General features: G+C 46.7%; 1 protein-coding gene across 2 annotated transcripts in view; it reads left to right on the top strand.

Moving 5' to 3' along the window:
• The window catches only part of LOC111857075 (metabotropic glutamate receptor 8-like), a 116,432-nt gene that overhangs the window by 44,586 nt on the left and 44,051 nt on the right, over positions 1–27,795 (top strand). For both annotated transcript variants that reach the window (XM_023837580.2, XM_023837574.2), the window contains exon 4: positions 27,374–27,509. In XM_023837580.2, coding sequence (XP_023693348.2) covers positions 27,374–27,509 — 136 coding nt within the window. The remainder of the gene's footprint in view (positions 1–27,373; positions 27,510–27,795) is intronic.

The raw sequence follows: 27,795 nt of genomic DNA, 5'->3' as shown, positions 1-27,795 counted from the left end.
CGCTTCCGTCTCACAAAGGGAGTGCAAACAAAACGCTTTCCTTTGACTTTATTTTCTGATTTGATTTATGGTTGGCGTGCTTATTCAAATTAGAAACCGTGAGATTAAGGGAGGATCAGCTCGTGTGACGGAAAACACCAGATAAAGTACGACTCATTAATCTATAACTACTTTACCTGCAAATAAGGGCACATTTATTACTCGGCACTGGTTTAATGTTGGTGTTTAATCCTATCGAGATGGGTTCTGGATCATTCCGGTCCTGAAGGAGTTTTACTTGGCGGTAGTGATCCCCGCGCATACAAATTCCAAATTAAAAATTAATCATTGATCAGCTGAAAAACTCCAACTGTGATACGATTGCCTCTTTATTTGTTCTGAGTGTGTTTGTATTTTGGATGAATGATGGATGAATGATGGATGAATGATGGATGGATGATGGATGGATAATGTATTTTATTTCCCTGCTTGGTGTCCAGCTGCAGGCTGTAGCTCTTGGGGTCTTTGTCAGTAAACATTTCCAGCGGTGAGGTTTTATTTCTGGGTTTTCCTGAGTGCCAAAGCTGCCTAATTATAAGAGGCCTGTGTTCGGCACACACTGTCTTGCCAAGATATCACAGTGCGTGGTGGCGGGGGCTGGGGTCTCATTAACACTGGAATGCATGTGCACACGAGGCACTGGGGCTTTAAAAAAAAAAAAAATGTTGGTGCAGTAAAACAAGAGAAAGTGGGGACAAATGTACACATTCGTAACAAAATTATAATGCAATCATTGTTTGCATAATTTATAGGGATTGTTTAAGTTCCTAACAGGACCTTTGCTTTTGATGGTTAATGGATGAGGACATTATTCAAAATGAAGGTTAATGAAATCAGCGGGATGAGGTATTTTTACACTTAGCCGCTTGCCTTTCAAATTTGAGGGCTTGAAAAGAGCAGCCAGTTTGAGGGTAGCTTTGCATAGGCGGGGACTAATTCTTGCCAAGGCCAAGGTCAAAGGTCACCATCTCAGGCTGAGTTTCCAAGGGGGAAAGTTTGGATTGGATTTTACGCCCATTTGTCCATCCGTGTCCCCATAACAGCTTATCCAGTGCAGCAAGCAAGGACCCCAAATTGGGAAGAGCAGGGCTGCTCTGGTTAGAGTGCCTGTCCCCACACACACACACACACACACACACACACGCACACACACACACACGCACACACACACACACACACACACACACAAACAAAAAAGCAATAAGGATAGTTCAGACAAACCATCTAAAACTCAATGCCAAATTTTTTACATTGTTGTTAATATGGTATGTGGCTCAGCAGGTGGCAGTGCCTGTTATCAGAAGGTCGCTGGTTCAAATCCCATGAGTGATGTCAAGACCATTAACCCAGTTGCTCCAGGGACTGTCTGACCCAGCTTTCTCAAAAAGCGTACATGGTTTTGGATTAAGGCATCAGCTAGCTAAATGTAATGAAAATACTAGTTATGAATTCAGTGTCTACAGCCATTTATAAAGAAAAATGTTTGCTGAAATAACTGAAGGACCATTCCTGCCCACATAAACAGCCGCCCCCCTCCCTGGCTGCTGGCGTGACTTTCTGAATGACGGTACAGGGTGGGAGAGCCAGCAGGATTTAACGGAGCGTGGAAGAGATGCCCCTGCCCAGATCACTGGGCCGGGGGGTGCTCTGTCGCCCTGCCTATAATGGATCAAAGGCAGCTGGACCTTGGGACTGCGGGCCTGCTGTCTGATGAATGGAAGACCAGCCCGGCCTGATTGGCTCGATCTGAGCCTCTGAGAATTACAGCTCCGTCACTGTGTTCATGTCACAACAATGGCTGTCAGACTTCAGCCCAGAGACAAGAATAAGTAAATTGAGTGCCTGTTTTCTTATTTTCTCCAGCCCTCTCTATCTCTCTTTCAGTCTGCCACCCTGGTACCTTTCATGCACTTCGAAAGTCCCCCTTATGTTCTCCCCCAATTAAGTTTCAGAGTTTGTTGCTGCGGACTGTATTGTAGGGAGGGGCCGGACTGGAGCCCCTCCCCCAAGCTTCAGGTGCAGAGCAGGCCTTCATTCCCACCCCAGGGATGAGAGACACCATGAAAAACAACAGGACACACATCCCCGTATGAAACATTAGCCAGCTCCCGCCCTGCTCAGCCCTAATCATCTAACAGGTGCCCTATTAAGCATGCTGGCCTTTCACAAGGCCTCCTTCATTACACAGCAGCACACAGAGAGAAACACCGCCCTCATTCATCTGTGCTCAGACATGCCCACTCTCTCCCTGTATTACCAGCTGGCTAAACAAATGCTTTTTTGACCACTGGGTTTAATGAATTCAAGACTCTCTGCATCTAGATTTCTCTCCTCTACTTGAAGTGCTATTTTTTTTGTTTGTTAAAGAGGGAAATAGTCACAGTTCCTCCATCTCTTTGAATCGGAATCCATTTTATTGCCGGCAAGTACATATGTGGAATTGGGAAAGGCCTGCGAGTGCCGTCACAAGAATTTAAAAAATAAAAACGGCAACACTAAACAAGCAAATGATAATGGCACTAGATACGATAGTATCATCCAGAAAATTGGGTGATGGAGATAACAGGATGAATCTGTGTTGAACAGCAATAAAAACAAGACAAGATGATAGAGAATGAAATAAACAGTAACCCCGGCATACTGATCCTGTATATATACATGAATAAATAAATTTGACACCCGTGTGAGTTAGTCTGCGTGTCCCATGGAGATCGGAACCATGCTAATGAGCTTGGCATCCATGGGGAAGGAACCTTTCTGGCGATGTGATGGAGATGCTGATCTTGAGGGACTGCAGTCTTTTTCTGGAAGGTAGTCTTTGGAAATTCGAGTGGCTGATGTGGGAGGGATCGGCCAGAATGGGAACACGTGACTGGAAGGACTGAAGCAGGCTCGTCCTTCCCCGGTCACGTTTATGATGTCACGCTTCACGGGCCTGATTACTATCTGCCCAGTAAAAGGCAAGGTCACACGGTCACATGTCTGTTTAAGAGGCTCCAGCACTCACCAGATCCCAGTCCTTACATTGGGGCTGTGAGTCCAGGCTCATGCACATACTGGGTTTGCTGGTTACAGGTTCCTGAAGCTGGTGTAGGAGGATGTGTTGACGTCGCCTTGAAGTCAAACCCTGCATAGGGCAACAAAGTTAAGAATCAAATAGCAAGGCTGTTATCATTTAAAAAGCAAATTCCCTGCTGGGGTTGATCTCCCAGTATGATAGCCTTTTTACTGAGTTGTATTTGATTTAAAAAAAAATCCCTGACAGCCTATAAGTATAGCAGCCTCTGAATTCTCCTTTCATCCGTCCAGCTGCCTCGTTTTAACCTCTCAGCCTACGCTGGTTCAGCTGCGATTCATCAGTGAGTATTAGTGTTTCTCAGCCCACTCCTCGGGGATGTCCAGACAGTCCACAGTTTCGCTCCCTCCTAGCTCCCAATGGACCTGTACCAGGTATTCAGGGTTCCTGATTGGCTGGGAGCTGGGAGGGAGCAAAGATGTGGACTGACTGGGCACCTTGAGGACTGGGTTGATGAATACTGCATTAGCTGGCAGCTGTAACACTGAAGTTAAAGGTTGATCTCTTGTCTTTTGTTTCACACTTTTAAGAAGGTGGTGTTTGAATTAAACAAGCACTGAATTAGCGCCAGGTCACCTTATCGCAACCGGTTATGCTGCCGATGGGATCTATGCATGTCCTGCATCAAATGGTGCTCAGACCTGTTGTACAATTCTGACTGGAAAGTAAAGCGACAAATGGAAGGTAACAAGTTTGGAACCCAGGAAAATTACCTTATAATCTGTCGGTCCCGCCCTGCAATTTTTATAATGGGGCAATTTAGCCCCACAAGTTACTGCCTTATACTGTATGTAATTTATTCATGCAGGAGAGAAGGAGGACTGCGAGTTTAAGTTTAATTCCCCCCCAAACCATTAATTTCTTACGCCAAAGAAACTTCCATTGCTGGGAAAGGGAATTTATGCAAGATTTAGTCATTTTTATGCTTTTCCTTCATTTGGATTTCAAGGGCTTCTTTGCCATGTTTTACGTTAGGGACATAACGTAAATAAGCCAAAGATGGGAGGAATCTCCCCAGAGGCTGTTTGTGATTTATAATTAGGGAAGTTTTAAACAAATAAAGGCTGTTACTATTAGTCTGAGCTTTGGCTGCCGATTAGTGGAATATTTAATTGACGCATCTTTTTTTTTCATAATGTTAATCTTTTTGATTTCTAAAGCACTTCATCATAACAAAATAAACATAATAAAAAAAAATTATGTTTTCCTTTAATATTGCTTACTACAGAAGAGGATTAGGGCCATCATGAAAAAATTATTTGAATTCTGACTTTAATGTCAGAATTCTGACTTTAATCTCAGAATTCCGATTTTAGAAAAAAAAAGTCAGAATTCTGAGATTAAAGTCAGAATTCTAACATTAAAGTCAGAATTCAAATAATATTTTCATGGTGGCCCTAATCCTCTTCCGTAGCTTTCTAATTATGGGAGTAATTCAAATAATCACAAAAAGGTGGTTTTACATGGTGCAAATTTCGATGGCATAGGGCTACACACTAATGCCTGAAGAGAAAACACACGGGAGCTATTTTGGATGATGAACCACCAGAGTAGGCAAAACCTCTGTAAGTGCTGTCTATTTAGGTCTATTCAATTAGAACTGGGATCTTTATAATATCTTTTGTCCTTGTCGCTGCTAAATACACTCATTATTAAAGCCATAAAGCTGTCTGCCTGTTACCTTAGAATCTCCATTGAATACGTTTTTGAGAAAATGTTTAGGCTAAAATCTGGACATGTTCTACATTGATTGACGGCAGCAGTATGTGTGTTCGTGCCTGTTGAGCTTGTTGGAACTAATGTTATTATCGTAAAATGAAACCGAAAGGAAAACGGAAACTAATGTTCACTGAAATAAGAATGAAAACTATATTTACCAAGTAAACGTGTCGGACTTTAATCGGCAAAAAGTACCGCCTCCCCACCGACGTCTTTTTACCTAGTTTAACCACAGTATCTCCTCTTTTAAAATATGCAGTTTCTAAGCTGTCCATTTCTTCACCGCGACTTCAGTTCTTATTACTTCCATGGTATACCAAAACGGTAGCATGTGGCGCTCCGCTAACCGAATTTAATAAACCTAGATATGCCGAATGTATATAGATTACTAACTTTTGGGTGTCAGAATACGCATCTCATCAATATTTTAGTCATACCACTAATCTGCTTGAATTGTGGCCGAAAATAATGTCCGTACAGTATTGAAAACCCGGTGTTCTGACTAGTTGAGCTACTTTGTCGAGTTAGGCTACCATAGTGCTAATCCCTAACCCTAAGCCCCCCCCCCCCCCCCCAAAAAAAAAAAAAACTAAAACCCTTACCCTAACCCTAAAACCTAACCCTAATCCCAAGACGGTGGAACTGCACATGTGCAGAAAGGCTCTGTAGCACGTCTCGATAGGTAGCATTGGTCGATAGAACACCGGCGTCCATTATCTAAAGCCCTGCAATGATGTAGTTTGTTGTTGTCAAAATTCAATTAGATTAAATGGTCAATTTGATCTTCTGGAGGAAAATTAATCGTTTACATTAGTCGATAGATTAATCCATCGAAAAATAGTCATTAGTGGCAGCCCTTGTCTGAGCGATGCCCACGTAACACGGGCATAACTGCCTATTGTTAAAAGCAGAGTGCGTTAACATGCAGATTGCTGCTGGAATGTTAACAAAAGTTATCCGAGACTGTTGGTCAACGGATGTCTGCCATCAAATGGCACTTTTATTCGACCTTAATTAGCTAGGACCAAATGACCCACGTGGAAAGTTCCAGTCTGTTTGTGTGATCTGACTGTAAATGTCTTATAATTAATGTGGGAGACCCCCTTCCTCGATTTTTTCCAGGAGAACTAACTACCAATGCGCACATCAAACACGAAGTCGCAGGTAGATGTAACTAATTCTTGCTGGTGTGGATAGAAAATGTTAGGCTGAAATAGTGTTAAGGTTAAATATATGATTACTCACGAGGAATTCCTATTCACTTTCCATAAGCGGAGTTTGATGTTGGGGGGGGGGGGGATGTTGCTTACCTTATGTGTTAACTCACATATATATGTGCATATAATAATAACCTGTTATTTTGTCTACCTATAGGGTAGCAATAAACCGCCCACGCAAAGGTGCACGATGCAGGACGTGCAATACTAGTCTTGGCAGTTAATTGCAATTTCGAATCAGGCAATTGGAAGGGCAGTGTCCCCAAAATCCCCCCCCCCCCAAACTTGCCTGGACGTTATTTTCTTTCATCAGTTGCTTCCCTTCATCCTCAAGCTGCTTGCCGGCCGACCATGTCTGCCAGGGCGCCATAGAAACACATCCCTAAATGATGAAATGTTGGTAAGAATAATTAAGCCCCAGGTCCTTGGTTCTTAGTCAGTTATATGTGCACCCATTTGTGGTGCCGGGCTGGGGGGGGGGGGGGGGGGGGCAACCTGGTTAAACTCCAGCACTGTCCTGAGGCCATCCTGATGATCGCTTTCCAGCATGAAAAGAATATGTAAGCTGAGCTTGTTTTCGTTCATGAAAACTTTAATTATTTTGAACAATTGATGGAAGCAGCTATTCAGTAATTACACTAATAACCACAGCAAAGCTTTTGCGAGAAATAAAAATAAATAATTTTGTTTTACATGAGATTAAAATTCAATCCTAAAATGAGTTTTAGAATTTTCAAAGCAAAATTTTGTGTGACTTTTTTGTCCTTCATTCTGAGCTGAGATTTCTGCAATACAGCTTAAACAGATAAATGAAGATAGAACCTTGTAAATGAACCCGTTTTGAAATACGAAATAAAATAACGCAACGAATGTAACTTCCTATTAACAGCAGCCGTCTGCTTTTCAGTCCATCCTCGTATTCCAGAGGGGACACAAGAACTGCTTTAATGTAGTTTAATGTGTTTTAACGCTTGTTTTTGAATGGAAGACACCAGGTCTTGCTAAAGTATCAGCATGACAAAGGCGCCGACTGAAAAGGGCAGTGAAATGGAAACGCTGGTCCCTCAGACAGACGAGAGCGCTGCCCTGCTGCCCTATGACCGGAATAACCGCGTTCATCGCTGCTCTTAATTCAGCTGCCTGCTGACTCCTGGGAAACTCCCCGTGACACGGTCTAATTATTCTGACCTAGAAATATCCGGCCGGCCCTCAGTGACGGCACTGAATAGATGCAGAATTCTTGCACTTTGCTGGTAGGAGTATGACACTGTATGAATTATGTAGAAATAAATGTAATATTTGGCTGATTAAAGTTTCTTTACAGGGAAGTTACATGATAGATAGATGATAGATAGATAGATAGATAGATAGATGATTGATTGATTGATCGATTGATTGATTGACAATGCACCATGGCACCATTATCTTCTACTATACAAGGATGCTTTTAGGTGACTGTGATTCTCTAAATTGCCATTAATGTGCAGTTTTGTGTGTGACTGTATGCCCTGTGATGGACTGACACCATGTATCCCATGTTTTGAGAGGTATACTCTTGGCTCACTGGATTTCTGTACTGGACAAGTGGTCATAGATGGATGGATGGATGGATGGAAGATCGGAGCAATAGGCCGCTTGTTTTGTTAGCAAAATGGCTGTTAGCAGAGTGCTTTTATTAGCACTGCTTTGCACATTAACATGGCTACCATCTGGTCGCACTAGAACAGGAAGTGGCAGCAACCCCGCAGCCGCACGAGCAGTCAAGCTCCCTTTTCCATGGCAACAAGCTTTTGACATCAGAGTGAGGATCCGCGGCCCGGCTCCAGCTCCTCGCTGTCACGGGGCCTGAGCGCGGCGGCGCTGGCCCGTGTTGCTCTCTGTCTTTATGGGTCAGGCCCGTATCTGGCACCCGGGCCTCTGCCGGCTCTGATTTCGGGAAGCCCTCCTGCACGCCGAGCTGGATGGAGAGCGGTGCTCGGTTATTTGCCCTGCGCTTAAGGCTTAATCTTCCTCTCCTAAGGGAAGCGGTCGCTTGACTCTGGCTCCATCATGTCAGCATCCCGTTGGCATCCCAGGTGGCTGATTCGGGGGTGTTTTGTTTGATTATACTCCAGAGTGCCTGCTGAATCCAGGGGTGCAATTAAGGTGGCGGGTGTGATTGAGAGCTGTTACGAGCCCTTGGCTGGTGGCTTGGAGGGGGGGAGGGTGCGGGGGGGCAGGAGAGTCCGGTCTGTGTGCCTAAGACTCATCAGTAGCGTGCCGGTCGTTAATCACTGCTGGGGGGTCAGTCCCGGGTTCTGTGAAGAAGCTATTCCCAGGGCGCAAACACACAGCAGACCCTGTTATCAGGCTGTGTATCACAAAACAAGCAATAGCGACACTTCCCTCTGGCCCCCCGAGAACAATTGTATACAGAGTCTTAGACAAACTAAAAAACAAAAATCAGAGATTTATCGGTGTCCGCCGACACTTTGCTCTGTAGTCTGAAATATCTCTTGTGGAATTACAAAACAGTAGAGAGACAACAGGGGAGCAGTTTACTGGGACCGGGGTTCGTAAAATAACGGAGCTTTCAGCTGAAAACGATCACGACGGGAGCGTCGGGATTTAATTCTTCCCAATTTGTGTGTTTATCTCTTCACACATGACGCTCTGGCGTTGATTGTGCACGTAAACACACATCTTACGATGTGTCGCTGCCCAGCCATTACAGGACATGGAGGAGCACCTGTTTGATGCTCAACGGAATCCCTGCAGTGTTGCATTATGGGTACTGCTCCATGATTGTTTTCCCCACCATCCTTTGGTCGTGCCTGGTCATTGGGGTCATTATCGACTTTGGCCGGCGATGCAGTGCATGCTGGGAAGCGTGCTGCCAATCTGTTACGCTTCCTGCTGTTTGCGGCCCTGATCCTGTAATTTTCAGATAAAACGTCCCCAGTGCTGTTCAGCCGACAATGGTTACTTACGCAGCGCTGATTACAAGGATGTCCCACCGCGATCTGGCATCATAGTGCCATGTGTCATCTTCATGCTAATGAGGGCTCTTCTGTTGTTGCACTATGGCTTGGGAAATGTCGATTATGCAGTTTGGGGCCATTTGGAAACATTACTGGGGGCTTTGTGTGGCTCAGCGGGTTAGAACACTGTGCCAGTGATCAGTAGGTTGCAGTGATGTCACAGTTGGGCCCCTGAACAAGGCCCTTAACCCCCAATGGCTCCAGGGACCATCTGACTCTGCTCTCTCAAAAAATGCACATCACTTTGGATAAACGCAACTGCTAAATAGTAAAATTCAGCGTAAAAATGTAAAAAAAAAATTTGGGGGGGTAGGGGGGTTGTTAAACAGTCAACCAAAATGTGTCTTAAACAGGTACTGCATGTGGTTGTATCAGCAATGTGATGTAAACCCGACCCCCCACCCCCCCAGAAATATGTAGAATTCAGTTTCTCGGGTTGATAGGGTCCTTCATCTGAATATATGGTGTGCTGTTAGTGTTTCAGTGCAACACCAGGTGTTTTTTTAGTGTCATTTCATCATATAACACAATCGCCAGAGTGATGGGGCAGCTGGGGGGCGGGGGGTAGCATTGTGACCCCACACTTCTAGGATTGTGGGTACAATTCCTGCTTTGGCCTCAGTGTGGCATGTGCATGTTCATCTCTTGTTCTCATGGGTTTCCTCTGAGAAGTCCAGGTTCCTGTCGGGGCCCAAAAAGATACAGCAAGCATGGACTGATGACACTGGACTGTATGCGTGCACTGTGCACTGGTGTCTCCGTACTGTTTATGTGCACCGTGCACTGGTGTCTCTACACTGTATGTGTGGACTGTGTGTTGGTGCCTGTGCACCGTGTGCTGGTATCTCTGCACCGTACGTGTTCACTGTGTACTAGCGTCTCTGCACTGTATGTGTGCACCACGTGCTGGTGCCTCTGCACTGTATGTATGCACAGTGCTCTGGTGTCTCTGCACTGTATGTGTGTACAGTGCTCTGGTGTCTCTGCACTGTATGTGTGCACCGTGTTGGTGCCTGTGCATCGTGTGTTGGTGTCTCTGCAGCGTACGTGTTCACTGTGAACTGGCGTCTCTGCACTGTATGTGTGTACAGTGTGCTGACATCTGCACTGTATGTGTGTACAGTGTGCTGACATCTGCACTGTGTGTATGCATCATGTGCTGGCATCTCTGCACTGTATGTTAGCACAGTGTACTGGCGTCTCTGTGCCGTGTGTGCGCATTGTGTGCTTAGGCCTGTGCACCGTATGTATGCACCGTGAGCTGGCATCTCTGCACTGTACATGTGCAGTGTGTGCTGGCATCTCTGCACTGTATGTTTGTGCAGTGTGCTAGCGTCTCTGCACTGTATGTGTGCACAGTGCTGACATCTGCACTGTGTGAATTAGAATTTAGGATTTTAGAATTTGACACCATGTCCTGGTGTCTTTCTACTGTCCCCAGCATTGGACAGGTAGTTACAGAAAATGAATTGATAGAGCAAAGATTTCCTAAAGGTGTTCTTCAGTCAAAAATATATCAAAACACTATGAAATAAGAAGAATTATCAGATATTGGACTTGGTAAAATGGAGTATGTTTTTATGTTAATAGTAAGAGATCTTCACTAATTAAGAGTGGTTTCCTGAAGGGGTAGCAGTTTAGACTTAAATATCATAATTTGACATTTCAGTGATGACTGCATAAAAAAGCCCAGCGATTTAATGCTACAAGATGTGCCGACCTTGACTGCAGGTGATTATCGTGTTTTTACCACGGTGTCTTTGTTTTTCTGGGTAAATATCTGCAAATAAAACCACACAGGCCCCCATCCAATCAAACCACTGCAGCCCTCTACTGCCCTCTGCCTCTGCAGTTCCTAGCCACTGCAATCATCATTAGAAACCCCAACAAAAAATAGAAATCACCGAAAACTCGTGATATCTCCCGTGATATAAGCTACGCGGAGATTAGCAACGCAAAGGTCAGACTATCAGCAGGCGACAGCCATTAATTGAAAGTATCTGCTCAGACGGAAATTCGAATATCGGCACCCTTCCAGATTTTGCTGCACTGATGGTACCACTCCTCCCCCCCCCCCCCCCCCCAGAGTGGAGATAAGGCCTCCATGACATGCTGCTTGTCAATATGGCCGCCGAGGTTACTATAGCTGCTTATCATTATGCACCATTCTTGACCTGTTGACTCCGTTCTGGGAGAGAAACTCAGCACTTACCTTCCCGGGGGGGGGGGGATAATAACAAGGTGGATGGGAGGCAGGACTTGAACATGGGGGTCAGGTGATTTTAGGGGCCTGGGGAATCTTTACTTCACTTTCAAAAAGAGGTAAATTCTTGAAAAAAAATCAATACCTTTCTTGAGGAACGAGGGTACAGCACCAATTACGGGAGAGGTTTTATGATAAAAGCCATTAGCTCATCATACACGGTTGCTGGTACGCTGACAGCCAAGCGAGTATTAGAGGGCGTAGAAGCTTCTGTACAAGGTGGGGGGAGCGATGGATTGACTGGGGTAGGGGGACGAATCACCCTTCTGGGGGTAATGGCCCCCCACGCTCGTCGTGGATCCTCACATTCTATCCTCTAGCCTCATACACAGTTTCTAAAAATGGCCTGATGCAGTGTTTCTCAACCAAGTCCCACGATACCCCCAGGTCAGTCCACATTTTTGCTCCTCCCAGCTCCTCAGGTCAGTCCTCATTTTTGCTCCTCCCAGCTCCTGGCACATCTCTGCCAGGTGGTTCTTGATTGTTTGGTTTATTCTTGATTGTTTGGTTCAGGTACACTGGGAGCTGGGAAACAGCAAAACTGGACTGTCTGAGGGTCGCCGAGGACTGGGCTGAGGAACGTCGGCCTAATGGGATGGTAGAGGACAACCCTCATTCAGAATCACCATAATACCAGGAACATTATCCCACTTGTGGACATTTGGCACCATTTAATAGTCACTGCGTCGGCCATCTCTGAAAAAGGGAATCCTGATGCTGCCGAGTTGTTCTACAGCCCTCTGTTGGGCTATTGTTAAACACTTCATTATTTTTGCAGGAATACCCTCTGTGTCATCGTCCTGCCAGCTCTAGTGAATGTCTTCTACAGGAATGTTTCCAGTTTGTTCCAAGTTTTGATAACTCGTATTGTAGCTAAATTAAGTAACGGAGGTATGGGAGATGTTCAGCAGGAGATCAGAGCCAACACAGATGTTTGGGGCTGCCACATGGTAAGGTGGCGCCCTGTTATCTGCGGCATGAAGGTGCTGAGGATTAGTGTGCAATGTGAACGAGAGCAGACAGACACCTCAGTGGAAAATTTTAAACTACTGCTATCGTGATCAGCTCTGTTTATGTTTGGATGTGTTTTTAAGCTGCAGAAGGAGTCTTGTCTCCCGAGGGTCTTGTCATCACACATCTATGGCTTTTTAGTCATTACCCATTGGGCGGGGGGGGAGGGAAGAATAGGTAGAAAGAAGGAGGGAGAGAAAGAGAGGGAGAGGGAATTCATAACTCCTTCATCCCAGGGAGCCGCATCCCTCTCCGCCTGCCCATGCCTGCAATCCACGTGGCGGGTTTGCTTATTCCGATAAGGAAAGGCTGTGGGATCCACGCTTCTCCGTCAGCCGTGGTCCCCGAATGGCGTGACGCTGGATTATCTCCACGGCTTTTTTTGGAACCAAGTACAAGGAGGAATCTCAAAGGGAGCGGTTCAGAGGCAGGTCTTTGTAGAATGCGGACCCAAAGCCCAGACCCTCTCAGCCTTAACGTTTAATTCCCCACGCGTATCCTAGTTACACGCAAACTCATTAGCGTCTGCTTTGATGATGCTTCTGTTAATTTCTGCTCCTCAGCGTGCCGACCGACCCTCCGGCTGCGTAGCTGCGACTCTGAGCTTCGAGCAAGGCGTCCTGATCTGTAGGGGACCCACGGATCACCCAGACACCCAGGGCAGCCCTAATGAAATTGGGCCTTCTGGAGAATGGTCATTAGCATCGGCGCTGTTACCTGCCGCCCAAGCAGGCTCTTATGAAAAGACTCTTCCTCTCGAAATCCTTCCGGATTGAGGGGCTGCTTGGTCGGCCTTCTGTTCCGCGTTATACTTTCTGGTAGCCAGGCGTGCGGTTTATGCACATCGGTGTAAAGTGCAAAGTGTGATTTGGGCTAATGTTAAATGAGCCTACGGCGCTGTCCAAACCAGAGCTTATCTCCTCACTCTGTCCCGGAGAAACCCCCCTGTGGTCAACTGCAAGTAATAGTGTTTGATACAGCCGAGATCCGCTAGTTCTGTTGGGCTGATTTATGTCCCTTTTCAGGCCTTGTGACTGTTCTTACCTTTAGCCATGTGCTAATTCTTTGCGCCCAGCCATGAGGAAAGCATTTCCCGGCTTAGGGGCTATATTAGAAGCAAGCTACTCAGGCCAAGGCTTGATTTCTGGGCCAATGCCAGAGAGTCAGGGATCCAGCACGGGGTGTCGCAGTGCCTTTCCAAGCCCCTCCCCTCCCAAAGAACCGGCCACCCATTTGTTGAGCCATCTGGTCCAAAAGCCGAGACCTTAAGCGGCAGGTGGCAGAGCCTGGCAGCCATATTTACCTCACTGATCATGAGCTTCTTGAACTACAACAAATCTATATTTTATTTATGAAACATTCTGGAACATTCTGCAATGTTACACTGATTAGTTAAGTAATTAATCAATGCAAATATACATTAAATACCAGCTGTTCTTCGGCATCTCTTAAAATGGTCTTATTTTCTGAGAATTATGGGGACTTACCGGCAGGGCGGCGTTTCTTAAACTGCAGTGAAAAAGTAATCCGTCCTTTCTTTTGGGAATGATGCAATATTCGGCATGGACGCCTCCCTCGCAGGTTTCTGGAATTAATTTGCCTGCACGCTTCTGCTGGAGACGCTACCTGCAGTTTAGCTGGATAATGATGCCACCGTGCGAGTTTGTGGGCTGCTGGATTATTTGAAACTTGCAATCAAAAAAAAAAAGCAAAAAGAATATTGTTTTAAAATATAAACCCCCGATAGCAATACTGCAGAGACAGAATAACATAAGTATTAATGGTAGTCAGGGTAGCTATAGTAGTGACGGTTACTTTACAAACTATTTAATTCATTGCTACAGAATTTGCAGTAGGCCTAATACTACTATTAGTATTAGTACTCCTGCCACAGCGTTGCCGGCTCTCACACATCTGACGTGACGCTCATGCCTTCAGACTCTCATGCAAGAAATCTTACGGCAAATCTGTATTATTTGATTATAAACCTAAAAGACTATTTACAAGGTAATAAAACTGTTACATACATGTAAATGCATGTGCAGACTTGTGAAAATCTCACGCCAGCCAGCTGATCAAAGTTGGCAGCCCTGTATCAGTACTACGACTCTCAGTTTTATAGTTTGAGTAAGAGTACCAGCTGTAAATGGAATAGTACGTACTAGGATAACGAACTGTGCTGGCTTTCTCTAGAGAAATGCTGTCTTCAGACATGAAACCTGAATTTCCCAGGCCGGGATCCTGACTGGCGTGCTCCTTCAGACGCGACGAGTCGCACACAGAGCACTAGTGTGCGAATGACGCTTCCCAGCATGACAGCACAGCTGTGCGAGCCAGCGTCCGCGTCCATGAGAGGTTACGGGAGTCTGTGACTGAAGCAGCCGATGAGTTTTAAAGGGAAACGATTCCCTTTACCCTGCTTTCCCGAGAAGACGCTGCGGGTTTTATGCTTTTCCCACAGTCTGCTCGCGTGATCGTCGGTTTCGTGTTCATAGACCAGGCTGTCGCACGTGGAGAAGCAGGAGACGCACCCAGACACCGAGTCATCGCTTGATAAGTAACTGCTGCGTGGTTTCCGCTACTGATATCCAGTGTTGGGCTAAGACAGAAAACGTATGTGTGCCGTTCATTCAAATGACAGAAAGGTGAGGTGAAAAGGCTTTGAAGTGATGTCCATGAAACATAGAATTGATGATTTAAGTTATTTTTTCTCCTCCTACCTGTACACACTCTTTTCTGTCCATCCTGACATATATAACATTGCGTTGTCATCGACATTATGTTTAGAGAGCAGTGGCATGCTGTCAGTATGTGCTGTCATGTTCCACGTCGGTTCCGTTCACTTTGGTTCCCCGTATGTGTGAATCTGTAGCCCTGTTAAACGGGAGGCTGATCCTGCATCCACAATGGCTGGCTTTTTGCTCGTTATTTGTCACTCAGCAGTCAGAGCTCGAAACACTTTATCGCAACTATCTACGGACATTTCAGGACTACTTGTGGTTTGGTGCCAAACATGAAGTGCAGGACAGTATTGCTAAGCACTTCACTGTACAATATATTAGAACCTAGCGAACAAAACATAAATGACAGGTTTGCTGGAAACAAACCTTGTCTTAAACAAGTTTCTACGCACGTACCATGTGCAAATGACATCAAATTGCCAGGGAAACAGAGAGCTGAGAGTAATGTCTGGGTTTCACAGATGCAGAACAGACCTGATGCAGTGCAACATTAACAACAATTGTTAGCAGTGGTGCGAATTTATCGATATAACGAGGAATGGACAATGGAGAGCAGAGCCCTGTGTCACTTTGGTCTCTGAACCCCGATGCCGACTGCTCTTCTTAGCCTCCTTGGTCTGTCTCTTCCATCCTCTTTCTGCTCCCGTCGTACCAAACGCCTGTCCCTGCATCACTTGGGGCTATGGCCGGCAAACCGATACCACACATTTCCAGGTAGTGAGCAGGAGAATTGTAGATTTGCGTTACTGTTTAGAAAAGGGGTAATTTCACGGCATTTGTGGAGCATCAGTGGCTCAGCACCATGTTAATCCCACAGTGATTCCCCCCATGCTGTGCCTGGCTATGGAAGGGCCGGGAGGGGGGGGGGGGGGGTGAAACCTTGTCTCCAGAAGGTGCCATTTTGAGTTTGCTGAGAGTTCCTGTGTACGACTCCCTTATTGGCGTTTGCCCTCTGCCAACAGACTGGTAAACATCTGATTATGTGAGATTACTGGGAAGGATGGTGCTTAGCTCAGAGTGTGGGGAAGCCCTCCTGTTAGCACCCCATCATAAGGAGCCAGACATCTGTCACAGCAGGCCTTGGTGGTGGCCATCTTGTCACCTTTTTCTCCTCCCATTCACATCCTTTTCTGCTGGATTGGTAGAGTACCCCAGCCTCGGAGAGAATCATCTGCTTACCTTCAGTCCTCACGCAGACTGTTTTTGAATAAGAGGTACCCATTCTCTTGTTGGTGAGCGAATCTGAAAATTGCTTAAGGAACAGCAGGGGAATTTATGACTAGTGACAGTTCGACTTGGGCACCGCGGGCATTCCGTAATTCTGCTATCAAAGCATCTGGCTCTGTGTTTTCCAGCCATATCAAAGGAAGAGCATGTGTCAATTGGGAAATCTCATTATGGGAGCTTTCTGACCCGCCGCAGCATCAGAAATTAAGCTCTGCATGGATGAGGAAATTCATTCTTAAGCAGTATTACATTTCTGTTGGTCCTCGGCTGTGAGTGAGACGTTCTTCGAGGGAAGACAGATTAGACGTGTCATCAGGCGGGCAAATTGGTGCTAAATCTTTGTGTTGGGGGGCTTGAATGAGGGTTTACGCTAACCTTATTGATGTGTTCTGAAGGCTTTTCATCCCAGGTTCGTGGTGGCCATGTTTAAATGACATCATTCCTTTAGGAGAATTTCAGAAGAGCTTAATTCCTCTGATATGAAGCTCAGTCTGGAAAATCATAAACCTTTTAAATTCTTAAGACTTAAGTATGTAATTAAGCTGCATTAAATAGTATTTTTGTGTGTAATTGGTTTGCATGTCAACTTCAGTTCAGTTCTAAACCTTTCCAAAGGACACTTATCAATTTCTACAATAAAATATCCATTATAAGCTCCTTTTAGAGACATTTTCAGTCTGCAGTTTGGGGTGAAAGTAACCTTCTGAAAACCTTTCAGTACCAACATTCATTAATAAGCATGACGTGAAAACAGGCGATTAACAGAACTGAAGTTCTGATCTCTGCCTTTTACACGGCCAGAGCCACTAGGATGAATAGGGGGATTTAAACAAACGTAGCCATCCTTGTACAATTGTGGTTTTCTATTAATGCACAAATAGGGATTTGCACTGGGAATGCAGGCCGAAACCTGGAGTCTAACGCTGCATGTTTCTGGATAATTATGGTGAGGTAACAAGCTGCATGCTTGACAAATATGACTGGCTAAGCCCAGTGATTGGTATAAATCAGCATATATTTTAGTTCTGACTGCAGAAGCGTAACTCCATTACATAACGTGCTGAAATGGAAAAATGGGCCCGTTGTAAATCATGAAACTTATCTATGAATAAAAACTTGGCCCCATTTGTGGGTGCATTGGAATAACAGAAGTTATATTGCAATATGTAGCAGTAATATATGATTCTGGTTACTGTGCTTGGAGCTCTGCCAGTTTGGTGCTAGTGTGGCTAATATACTTATCCTGTGGGTGAGAGATGTTCCTCAGTTTGTCCGTTTGGGTCTCCGGTTCTAACGGCAGGACGGTAGCAGAGCCCGGTCATGTGACCGCCTTCATGCCTCCTGGTGTATTTTCGCATGCAGACGGCAGCACAGCACACGCTCAGTGCTGAACCTAACTGGGCCGTGGATAGACGGACGAGCCACAAGAGACCAGGACATGAACTCGATCCTGCAGCATTTTTAAACGCTCCCTGAAGCAGGACTGGCAGCTGGGTTGTGTTCCTAGGTGAACTGAGGACTGAGTCGGTAGTAATTACCTTGTGCTACATCTTATGCTATTTACTTTGTGCTGTGGAGCAGTTTCATAGTGTTATATAGAGGGGGGGTGCTTTGGATGGAGGAATGATGTGTCCACGCTTCTAAGTTCAAAGTTAAATTCATCCATCCATTCATCCATCCATCCTCCAACTGCACAAGGATGTGGACTGTCTGGGGTCCTTGAAGACTGGGTTGAGAAATACTATCATGAAGAGTCTTTAAACACACATCCTGTTTACCTGACTTGTCCCAGAATGCACTGCTGCAGCTCGATGCATGGGGTCATTTCAGCAAATCAGAAAATATGGTACAAGACTTAATTATATTGATTTACTTCTGGTAAACTTCTTTGACAGTTATTGGTCAGGCGAGAGCCTTCGCTGGTACTTGGTTCTGCTTCTCCTCAGCGCTCATGCCTGCATTCGTCGTTAAACGAACTTGGTCTTAATTGTGCATTACTTACATGCAGGACGGATATCGATGGCGTCGTTTTCTGTTCTCCTTCATTAGCTCCAGATAGTCTGATGGTTTTGTTTACGTCCTCTCGTCTTGGAAAAAACAAGAAAGCGCAGAACTCATATATCGCATTAATTGTTTTAATTAATCTACCGATGCTTAATGGAGATTTTAAAAACTATGCATTAGCCTGACATAAATGGATTTCTTGGGAGCTATGGATAGGAGACATTTCAGAGGAGTGGGTTTTGCGTGAAACTGCCCTCGTGATTTAATTCCGCATGTTTTTATCCGGGTGAAAATGTGCCCGGTCATTAGTTTGGTTTATGGGGACCGTAGTAGCCGAGTGCCTGAGGACAGGGACCTTCAACTTGAAGGTTGCTGATTCAGGCCTCAGGTGTTGTATTATTCAGTAGGTTGCTTCAGCTCAGGTGTCTTTAGTAAAACACCAAGTCGGGTGAATCTGTATCTGTGAACCAGTATAACAAATAGCGTTTTTCTGACGTTCGTGTCTCCCGCCAACAACGCCTCCCCCACAGCTTGCGCGCGTCCGGGTGCGTGAGGAGAACCCACGTGCGGAGGGATCATCCTGTACGAGGCACAGAGCCACGGAAATCCTGCCGGCCAGGAGCTGAGGGAGTAAATCAGGTTATAGGTGTCTCACATGAGACTGGAGCATTAGAGGACGACTTGTAAAAGCCTCATATGCCTGTAAATAACACCGTTGCCGATGAAAAGTGACTGTAAAATCCTAATTTTATTCATAGAATGTGTGACAGAATTTCAGTGCGTTGCATAATAACAGACATATTATTTTTTTACGATCACGGGGCGTCCTCGTGATGCTGAGAGTCTCGAGCCTGGCGGGGATACTTTATGTACAGTGTGCACCAATGGCAAGAGCTCCAGTGATCACATGACGTCAGGATGAGCTCCGACAAAGGGAGGCAGGTGTTTTACCACCACTCAAACCACACATCTGTTTGGGGCCCCCTGTAGGACACAATAGGCACTACAGAAAACGTTAAATATCTTCATTATTTAGGAGATGCTGAGGCAGCAGGTTCTGCTAACCAGCGGTCTGACTCTACCTGCTAGCTGTTTGTTTAGTTTGGGGATGACTTTTGAGTGGGACCCAAGAGGCAACAAGCCTGCCACTACCTACGACGGTATCGCACCAGAATCTGACCTGGATGAGGACATTGCAGAGAACACTGGACCTCAATTCAGAGACCGTTAAACACGGGTCAAACCCATAAAGGCAAACTGAACGGAAGAGAAGAAGGATCTCTGTGTCCGTTAGTTGGACAGAGGTGGTGAGGGAAATAACAGCCCATTAAGATGAGGTATAATTAAAAAAACTGGCTCCATTTGGAAACCAGTAATGAACCTGCCTGTGCTTCTCAGTTTCCTGTGTCTCTACTGGGCCTGATTTAGGAGAATCGGCCAGCGAGCCGCTGAATCTACGAGTAAGATGGGACTGAAGGTGAAACCTGCCAGAACGATGGAATTTCATCCTGAACTTCAGCAAGGGCCTCTCGCCCGGCAAAAACAATGGCTTGTACGGTGAACTGCAAATACATTCTCTTTATTTTATTAACAGGAACTGCATCTCTTCCCCTGAAAAATCATCGGTCACTGGCATACGCTGCAGTAGTGTTTTCCTTTTAAGTTTCACCGTTGCGAGTGTGGTACAGGGACTACAAGAGCTCTTTTTCCCAGATAGTGTGGAGCTTTCTGTCGGGCATGGTTACACTCCTCACGACTACATCAGTTATTTGTTTCCTGAAATATTCAGTGAGCTGAAAGCATTTAGAGAATGCGTCCATATTCTGAGTAAACAGGCATGAGGCGCCGCCGGCCATTTGTGTGGTGGACGGGAGGCTGAGAGTCTCTGGAGTTTCCCGTGTCGTGCAGCTGCAGTAGGGAACCACTAAAGACGTCTGGGTGGAGGACACACGTCCCGCTCCCGGCTCATCGTTAATGGAACCCACAGGTGGCCAATCAGGACGGTTATAACACTTTATCATTCTCATCATCGTCTGGAGGGTGAGGCACGGCCCCTAAAGGAGGACTCATACCTCAGCCACAGACAAATGTCAATCTTCGCCCACAGGCAAGACTCCCTGCCATGCCAGGATGTCCTTGAAAATGACCTCAGACCTTCTGACACCAGATGTGGTTGGGGGGAGCGTCGTGTCGGTGGAGAGCTCCAAGCACACGGGCCGCCTCCGTGGGCTGGATTTTATCACCCCAATAACCTAGCTGACGTCTTGGCCAAATGGCCACCTGCAATGTAAATGTTTTTGTAGATCCGCAGGAAAGTGCATTCCGGCAATAAAAACGTGCATCGTTGTATTACATCTGAAGGTGCATCTTGCAGACGCTGATCCACACAGCTGCGTTCACTGCAAATAAATATCAGGCCAGAGAGAGAAGCATAAATCAGCCTTAACGTGGTTTGTAGGCCACAGATTTTGTACCTTGAAAGATATTAATACCGTATCAAAGACAGCTGAGTCTCGGGGAAACAAGCCGCATTTTCAATCGCTTAATGCCTCTTACGATGGATGGCTCGATTTCTCCTCCTTGAACTTAATAAATCTATTCTTTTATTTTTTCAATCAATCATTCATAAGGTTTGATTTGTTAACGTGTCGACGTTGGTCTGTGGTAATCTGCGTGGTTCCGACATGAATGTAGCCACGGAGCCATGATGCTGTTACCGTGGGGACACACAGATGATGATGTAATCACTCCTGAACTTTGGCTGGATGGCATGCACCCGTTCTTTCCTGGAGGACTGAGACAGGATGCCGGGTTTCGGGGGGGGGTATGATGGTCAGGTGCCGAAAAGGGGTCAAACTGCACTTGAATCAAAATGGGTACCATTTCTGGACCATTTGGCTCACCTAGAAAAAAATGGCTGATAAATGGGAAAATGTGGCCATTCTTCTAGACAGGACACTTTAGCGAAAACTTTTTCTCAGGATGACAGTGCTTGATGAAAAAAACCTAATGGAGTACAGAAAGCGTGCTGGAATATCCACACAGCCTGTAATTTTTCACCGAAGAGTCATGTACAAAGTGGCTCCAGTCGTGTCATTTTTATTTTTATTTTTTCTTGTCTCAGTTAAAACAAACACAATGACGGGTTTTTATCTGGCTGACAAGGCATCCCGTGATTCGTTCAGGCCCCCGCCTGCCGCTTTACACCTGGCTGCGTCCAATCGATGAACTAATAGCACTTTCAGGGCCAAAGAAAAGACGGAGAGAAAAAAAGGATTTATTGGGGGTGTCACTGAACATCACCGCTGGCCCCGGGTCACTTTCCCTTTTATGTTTGACCTTATTTTGACAAATGCCAACTGTAGATCTGGCACCGCTCGTTCGTGCTTGGGCAGGCTGCGTTTCTTTCATTTAAGCAGCAGTTATCCCACACCAGTGCACTGTGCTAATGTCAAGTTTTGTTGGCGTGTCATTTTAAAGACTTGCCCTACTTGTTGGGGACTGTCTCCCTCGCTTGACCGATAGGAAATGTCATCTTCCGTCCACCAGAGACAAAACAAAAAAATATGCTGAACGATGTTTTTCACATTAGTTTTTTTTTGGTGACGTGTCATCATAATGGTATATCAAGCTAGCGGACGTCGTGTGTCCAGTGGACGTGCGATTATCGATTCTTTTACTTAGATCGCGTTATGAAGTTCCAGTTCACTTGTCAATACTAGTCAAGGGTACCGTGGAGATTTTGAGCCCCATGTAAGCATGTTGGGCCCCCAACCCAGACCAATCCACTTCAGTTCTAAATATTTCAGGCCCCCATCACCCCTTGGAATCATCCTAACCCCTCCCTCCTTCACTGCAGCCCTGTTGCTAGTTACTTGATTTGCCTTGGAAAGTTTGTGTCCCAGTTTCCCGCGAGCAGCGCCGTTGTGCGGCACCCCTGTCACACCCTGATCTTAGCCGTCCTGCTGTTGCCACCACCTGGCCCCTGTGCAGGACAATTATGCAACGTGGGGGGGGGGGGGGGGATTTGCCTCGTTCCAATTCCCTTTCATCCCGGACAAAACACACAGTTTATTTTTTGCCATCTGCCAGTCTTGGTCCAGTTCTCTCCTGCATGGCACCTCAGCGCACTTTCAATGGGTCGTTCCCATGTGCCGCCGTCTTGGACAAAAGCCCCCTCAGCAGTTCCATGCATTTAGCTGTGGAGAATTACTGCCCCCCTACACCCAGCGTAAAAACGATTTCTTCAGCTACCTCCTGGGGTTCAAGTGGTTGTCTATGCTGCCCAGTTTGTGGCCCCAAATTGACCAAAACTCTCTGTCCTTCACACCCAGCAGTTAAGCAGTTTCCAGTCAAGCCAAAAAGTGTTGCAAGTCCTCCCCCCCCAGAGGGCTGCCCTAGACCAATTGCATATACCTGCAAATGAGAAAAATGCAAAAGACAGCAGGAGACTTTAAATCTCAGCGTATGAATTATCCATGGTGTTTTCAGGAGTCCCGAAGTCTGGAACAGGGAACCTGAAACTCACATCAGCAGCAAAGTCCCAGAGCAAATTTCTTGGGACATTAACAGCGGTATCATTTGTTTGGTTCATGCAGCTGTGTACAGTAAAAGCATTTTACTTTCTTTTAAATAATGTTATAGACACGTGATGCTGATATAAAAACTTTCTATGCATCACAAGATGACTAACGGGGTAAAATGGTACTCTGAAGCTTCACTGTCCTTCCCTTTGGACTGAATGGTGCTTCGTGTTTCAGGCTGCAGTTTCTGGCAGTATATTGTCTAGTTTCAGATCTTTGACCCACAGGATTTTGTGCTGGGGGAGCAGTCCCTGGTGCTGCTGGGAGTTCTCTCTCCCACCCAAATCCTGGGAGCCATATATTTTTTGGTATCATGCATCTTGGCTAGACGGCTTGCCTTTGCAATCCCAGCCTTCCTCTTTCCTGGTTCACTAGGATGCAATGTGAACAAGTCAGTGTTTTTCACCATACTTCACCATCACGTGCTCGTAAAAATCTTAGTAAGACGGACTGCTGTGCATCCACTGTTGCTTTAATCAAGTCCTGTACTGTGTATAATTGTGATTGTGGTTATTAAGAGTAACTAAATACCAAAGAAATGACCAGTTTCTTCCAGGCCTGTAACCTACATCCACATGAAGCTAATGACATCCCGAAGTGTTGCTCATTTCACCCTCGCCGTGTTGGGGATTGAGTGGCAGTTGGCCTGGCTAACAGAGAAGGCCGCCTTGGTGTGAAAGGCAGTGAAATGGGAAATGTCGGCCTGTCCAGCTTCCCAGTCTGCCCTGGGCATGGATGTGTCACTCCCCATCACCGCTTTCATTAATGATAAATTCACCTCTACGAGTTCCGCTGCGTGGTGCCTCACATTGCACCCGGAGGGATGACAGAAATTAATGTTAGCGTCATGCAAAGACCCCCCCCCCCCGCCCCGCCGTCACACAAGAGATGGTCTGGAACAGGGGGACACAGTCACATGGCCTGTGAGGTCAGCAACTGAGGAGTCGGTCATGGGTCCTAGCTGGGAGACGGAGTCCACGGACACGAGCGGAATCCCTCTTGAGGAACCACACTGTAGCTTCATGACATCACTGCCAGTGTTTCTCACCATTCCGCCCCCCGCAGGCCTGGTACCCCTTCACTGGGTTCGACGGAGGCCAAAGGTATATCGATCAGAGCACTTGATGAGAAACATTAGAAGGCAGCATTTTTGCACCAAATCCTGATGGTGCCATAAAATTTTTCATCTCAGCTAAATGCCAAACTTGTAATCAGCTTTTAAGAAGTCTCTTTTAGGAAGACCTTCAAGGCCAAACTAAGCCTTCCACAGCAGTTGAACATTTAACGGTAAATATCAATTCAAGTTTGGAAGCATAAATTCTCCCAGTGCTGCTCCTGCAAAGCTCTTGTTCTGCTAGCGTAGGAGGTTAAGAATGGTGCTTTGGCACTGGATTGTTCCTCTAAAGCAGTGGAGTTTTTGGAGCAGAAGTAATGGGTCTGGCGAAGAGTGTTGGTGCAGAGATACCCTGCGGTTGTCACCTTCGTTGTGGAACCGAGGCAGTGTCCATGTTGGCGATGGGGGGGAGCTGATCTCAGATCAGATGCTTTTTCCCTTCCTCATCCACACTTTGAGGGGCTGGTTTGCAGGGTGTGGTCCCTAACATAGGATGCACCTCGTGTACCTGTGTGGTTCTCTGTTGCCTTTGACTACGAGAGCTTCCTGCTTCTGTTAGACTCCCGTGTATCTGTCCTATAGCTGGCCCAAGGTGGCGATCCAGAGAGCATGGCTGCCAGGGCGCTGGGGATACCGGGCTGCTCCGGAAGGTTCTGCTGGCTGCCAAGCAGTGTGGGCGTGTACACCTCAAAGTAAACCAGGAAGGTCTTCCTGTGCTGCATTTCATAATAATGCTTTTATTAATGACCTACCCCCTTGTGGTATTATCACCCCTGATATGGCACTACCACCCCCGCCCCCGCACACAGACACACACACACAGTCCTGTGATGCTGATCCCCCCCCCCAATTTAAACCCAGAATGGAGCCCTACCTGTGACCATGTCTTATTCCGCTTGGCAGACCAGAGGTGCATAAATGAAGCTGAACGCGGCTGTGTGTGCGCTGGGGTGTGTAAGGCGGAATGCAGTGGGGGTGCACCAGTGACAGACAAAGGCACATTGTTGTGTCCCTGTAAGGCAGTAGGACGTACTCGGGGCAGTAGGATGTACTCGGGGCAGTAGGACGTACTCGGGGCAGTAGGACGTACTCGGGGATTATCCAGATGTCCTCCTCAGTCTGCAGCCCCGTTTAACTCCGGCTGCAGCTGTCTGGAGCAAAATCCGTCACACACGTGAATCCAGGCCGCTGACCCTCCCATCGCTGCATAGTGCGGAGTCAGGACTGAAAAAAAACAGCTAATTAAACAGTACAGAACCTTTGAATCTACCCCCCCAACACACATCCCAGCAACAGCTCCCGCTCTGCTCAGACCGCGTGCTCTCTGATTGGCACAGTGGGTTAGATCCAATTACTTATGTTTCGTGGCAGGCAGATAATGTAATAATGAAAAATTTAAGGGACTCGCCCGGCCGAGAGCACTTCAGCGGGCCCTCGTGATCAGCGTGGGGGCCAGTTAATTACCGCGTAGCGCGCCTCGCGGAGTCTGGGCGTGCATAACCAAACATGCCACCGTCGTGAAGGACGCCTAACCCCCACATGCCCCAACAGGCTCTGAACACGAGCACCGATGCTGTCTGGTGCCTCACTCTGACCGCTGGTGTGCACATTTAGCGGGACGGGGGGGGTTTGAGAATGTTCCGGCACGCCTTGCGTTTGGATGTTTGAATACATCACACCATTAAGAATGTTGACAAAAATATCGATATTCCAGGTATTCCAGTTACAGATGCAGGTGCTGTCTGTAGGGGTCACTGCCCTGACAAAGGTTAATTGACTGAATGCAAGTGGGTATTAAAACTGCCGGTTTATGGAATGCCAGCCTTGTTACTGCCCATCTCACTATAATATTGGCATCACCATGGTTATGCACTGGAGGGACAAAGTGTTGATAAAATTATTTTTCCACCAGGTGGCGCTAAACTCAATGCCCCATTCTGTACCAGGGGATTTTCTCAGCATAACTGTACAATTTCATGTACAGGAGATGCAGGAAATTGCAGTATTTTACGGCAAACATCCATTTATGGTTATGGAATATATTCAATGTACTGAACTTTGAAAAGGCCTGCTATTATAACAAAAGCATTTATTAGAAAAGATCTGCTGCTTTGAAAACAACCAAAACCATGAATATGAATTTGTTTCTCTTTGAATGTTTTGGTTTTTCCGAACATGAAAGGTTTGGATTTGAATTGTGGGGAAATTTAAGCCATAAGTTATCGGAGATTAGTGTGAAGCGCTGTTCCTGAGAGGTCCTCCTGTGTTACAGCAGATCGAATTGTGTTTATCTCATTCTGAAGAAGTTTGACTACAGAACTGCTTATGCATGGCAATAAGTAAGCACTTTGGCAGCCATTTTGACAAGTGGAATTTAAGTTGACTCTGTGTTTATGAAGCCATTGGACCATTCCGGTCTACCATGGGCGTCAGCAGCTCAATAATAATTGACGACACTGTTTCTGTATGCCTGGATTGCTGTGTAATAAGCTTTGAATTAGCTGCTAAGTGCTAAAGATCACCATAGCGAGCGCCGGGCAGGTGAGCTGCGGAGGGTGACCGTGTCGTTTGTGATAATTGCCCGTCACCGCTGGGGGCCACGGGGCGTGTCTGAGGGGGTATGGCAGCATAAGGCAGGGGAGAAGATACAGCTGTTCATTAAATGGGCCGCGACCGGGAGATTGGACCTGGAGCGGGACCGGATCGTCTGTATTCCAGAGCGCCAAGCTGATATCATCAGAGGCTTGGGGGGGGGGAGAACAGCTCATTAAATGCTAAATGACATTCTCTCAGGGACAAACATCTTTAATTACTGTGAATTTAAATGTTTACTTAAAGTGTAGAATGTTGCTGCTGTCCCCTGTACCCCCCCCCCCCCCCGCCCCCGCTGCATTGATGGGGTGGGGGTTTATGTACTGCAGGGATGGGTTTGTTGATTTTAGGGGCCTCATTCAAAGTCACCCCCCCCCCCCCCCCAGATGTTTCAAGAACTAACTAGTAAGCAAGTACAGCCAGAAGGTCTTAGCTAGCTGGTTAGCAGGCCATGCTGCTTCAGCATCTCCTAAATTATTCAATATTTAGTGTAGTGACTGTTTCTGGCCAACAGGGGGCCCCTTATCTTCAGGGGGCCCACATAAATGCGTGGTTTGAGTGCCACTGACTGTCAGTATGAATGGGGAGCTGAAACAGGAAACAAAGCCCAGAGCCCCCCTCACAGCATGCCGTTTGGCTCTGACATCATCGATAAGCTTGTCCGTGAACTCGGTGCCTCCCTTTTCCCTGACTCCCCAAGGAGCGTGCGGTATTGCGACGGTCCATCTCCATGGCGATGTGACCCCCCCCCCACCGTCTCTCTGCAGGTGGCGTGTGCATCGCGCAGTCCCTGAAGATCCCCAGAGAACCCAAGCAGGGCGAGTTTGACAAGATAATTCTGCGACTGCTTGAGACCTCCAGCGCTCGCGCCGTCATCATGTTTGCTAATGAGGATGATATCAGGTAAGGTGAACCCCCCCCCCCCCCAGGGCTCCACCGCGTCTGGGTGCTGGTGGGTTCAGTGCGAAACCTCTGATCGTCAGACCCGCTGTGGTTCCGCCCGGCCTGGAACAAACGCACTAGGCTGGATCCAGCGGAGCCCACGCCGGGAGTGTCACGTCTGTATTCGCGAGGCACACAAACTCAGTTTAATTATTATCCCCTCTAATCACAGGAAGGTAATTGGTGAGTTGCTGAGACGTGCCAGACTGGAAGTGAGACAGCCTTGCGGGGGGGGTGGGGGGAAGCG

The sequence above is a fragment of the Paramormyrops kingsleyae genome, chromosome 3, assembly GCF_048594095.1.
Source record: "Paramormyrops kingsleyae isolate MSU_618 chromosome 3, PKINGS_0.4, whole genome shotgun sequence".
Taxonomy (NCBI): domain Eukaryota; kingdom Metazoa; phylum Chordata; class Actinopteri; order Osteoglossiformes; family Mormyridae; genus Paramormyrops; species Paramormyrops kingsleyae.
The sequence above is the reverse complement of the archived record's forward strand: the minus strand, read 5'-3'. Positions and strand labels throughout refer to the sequence as shown.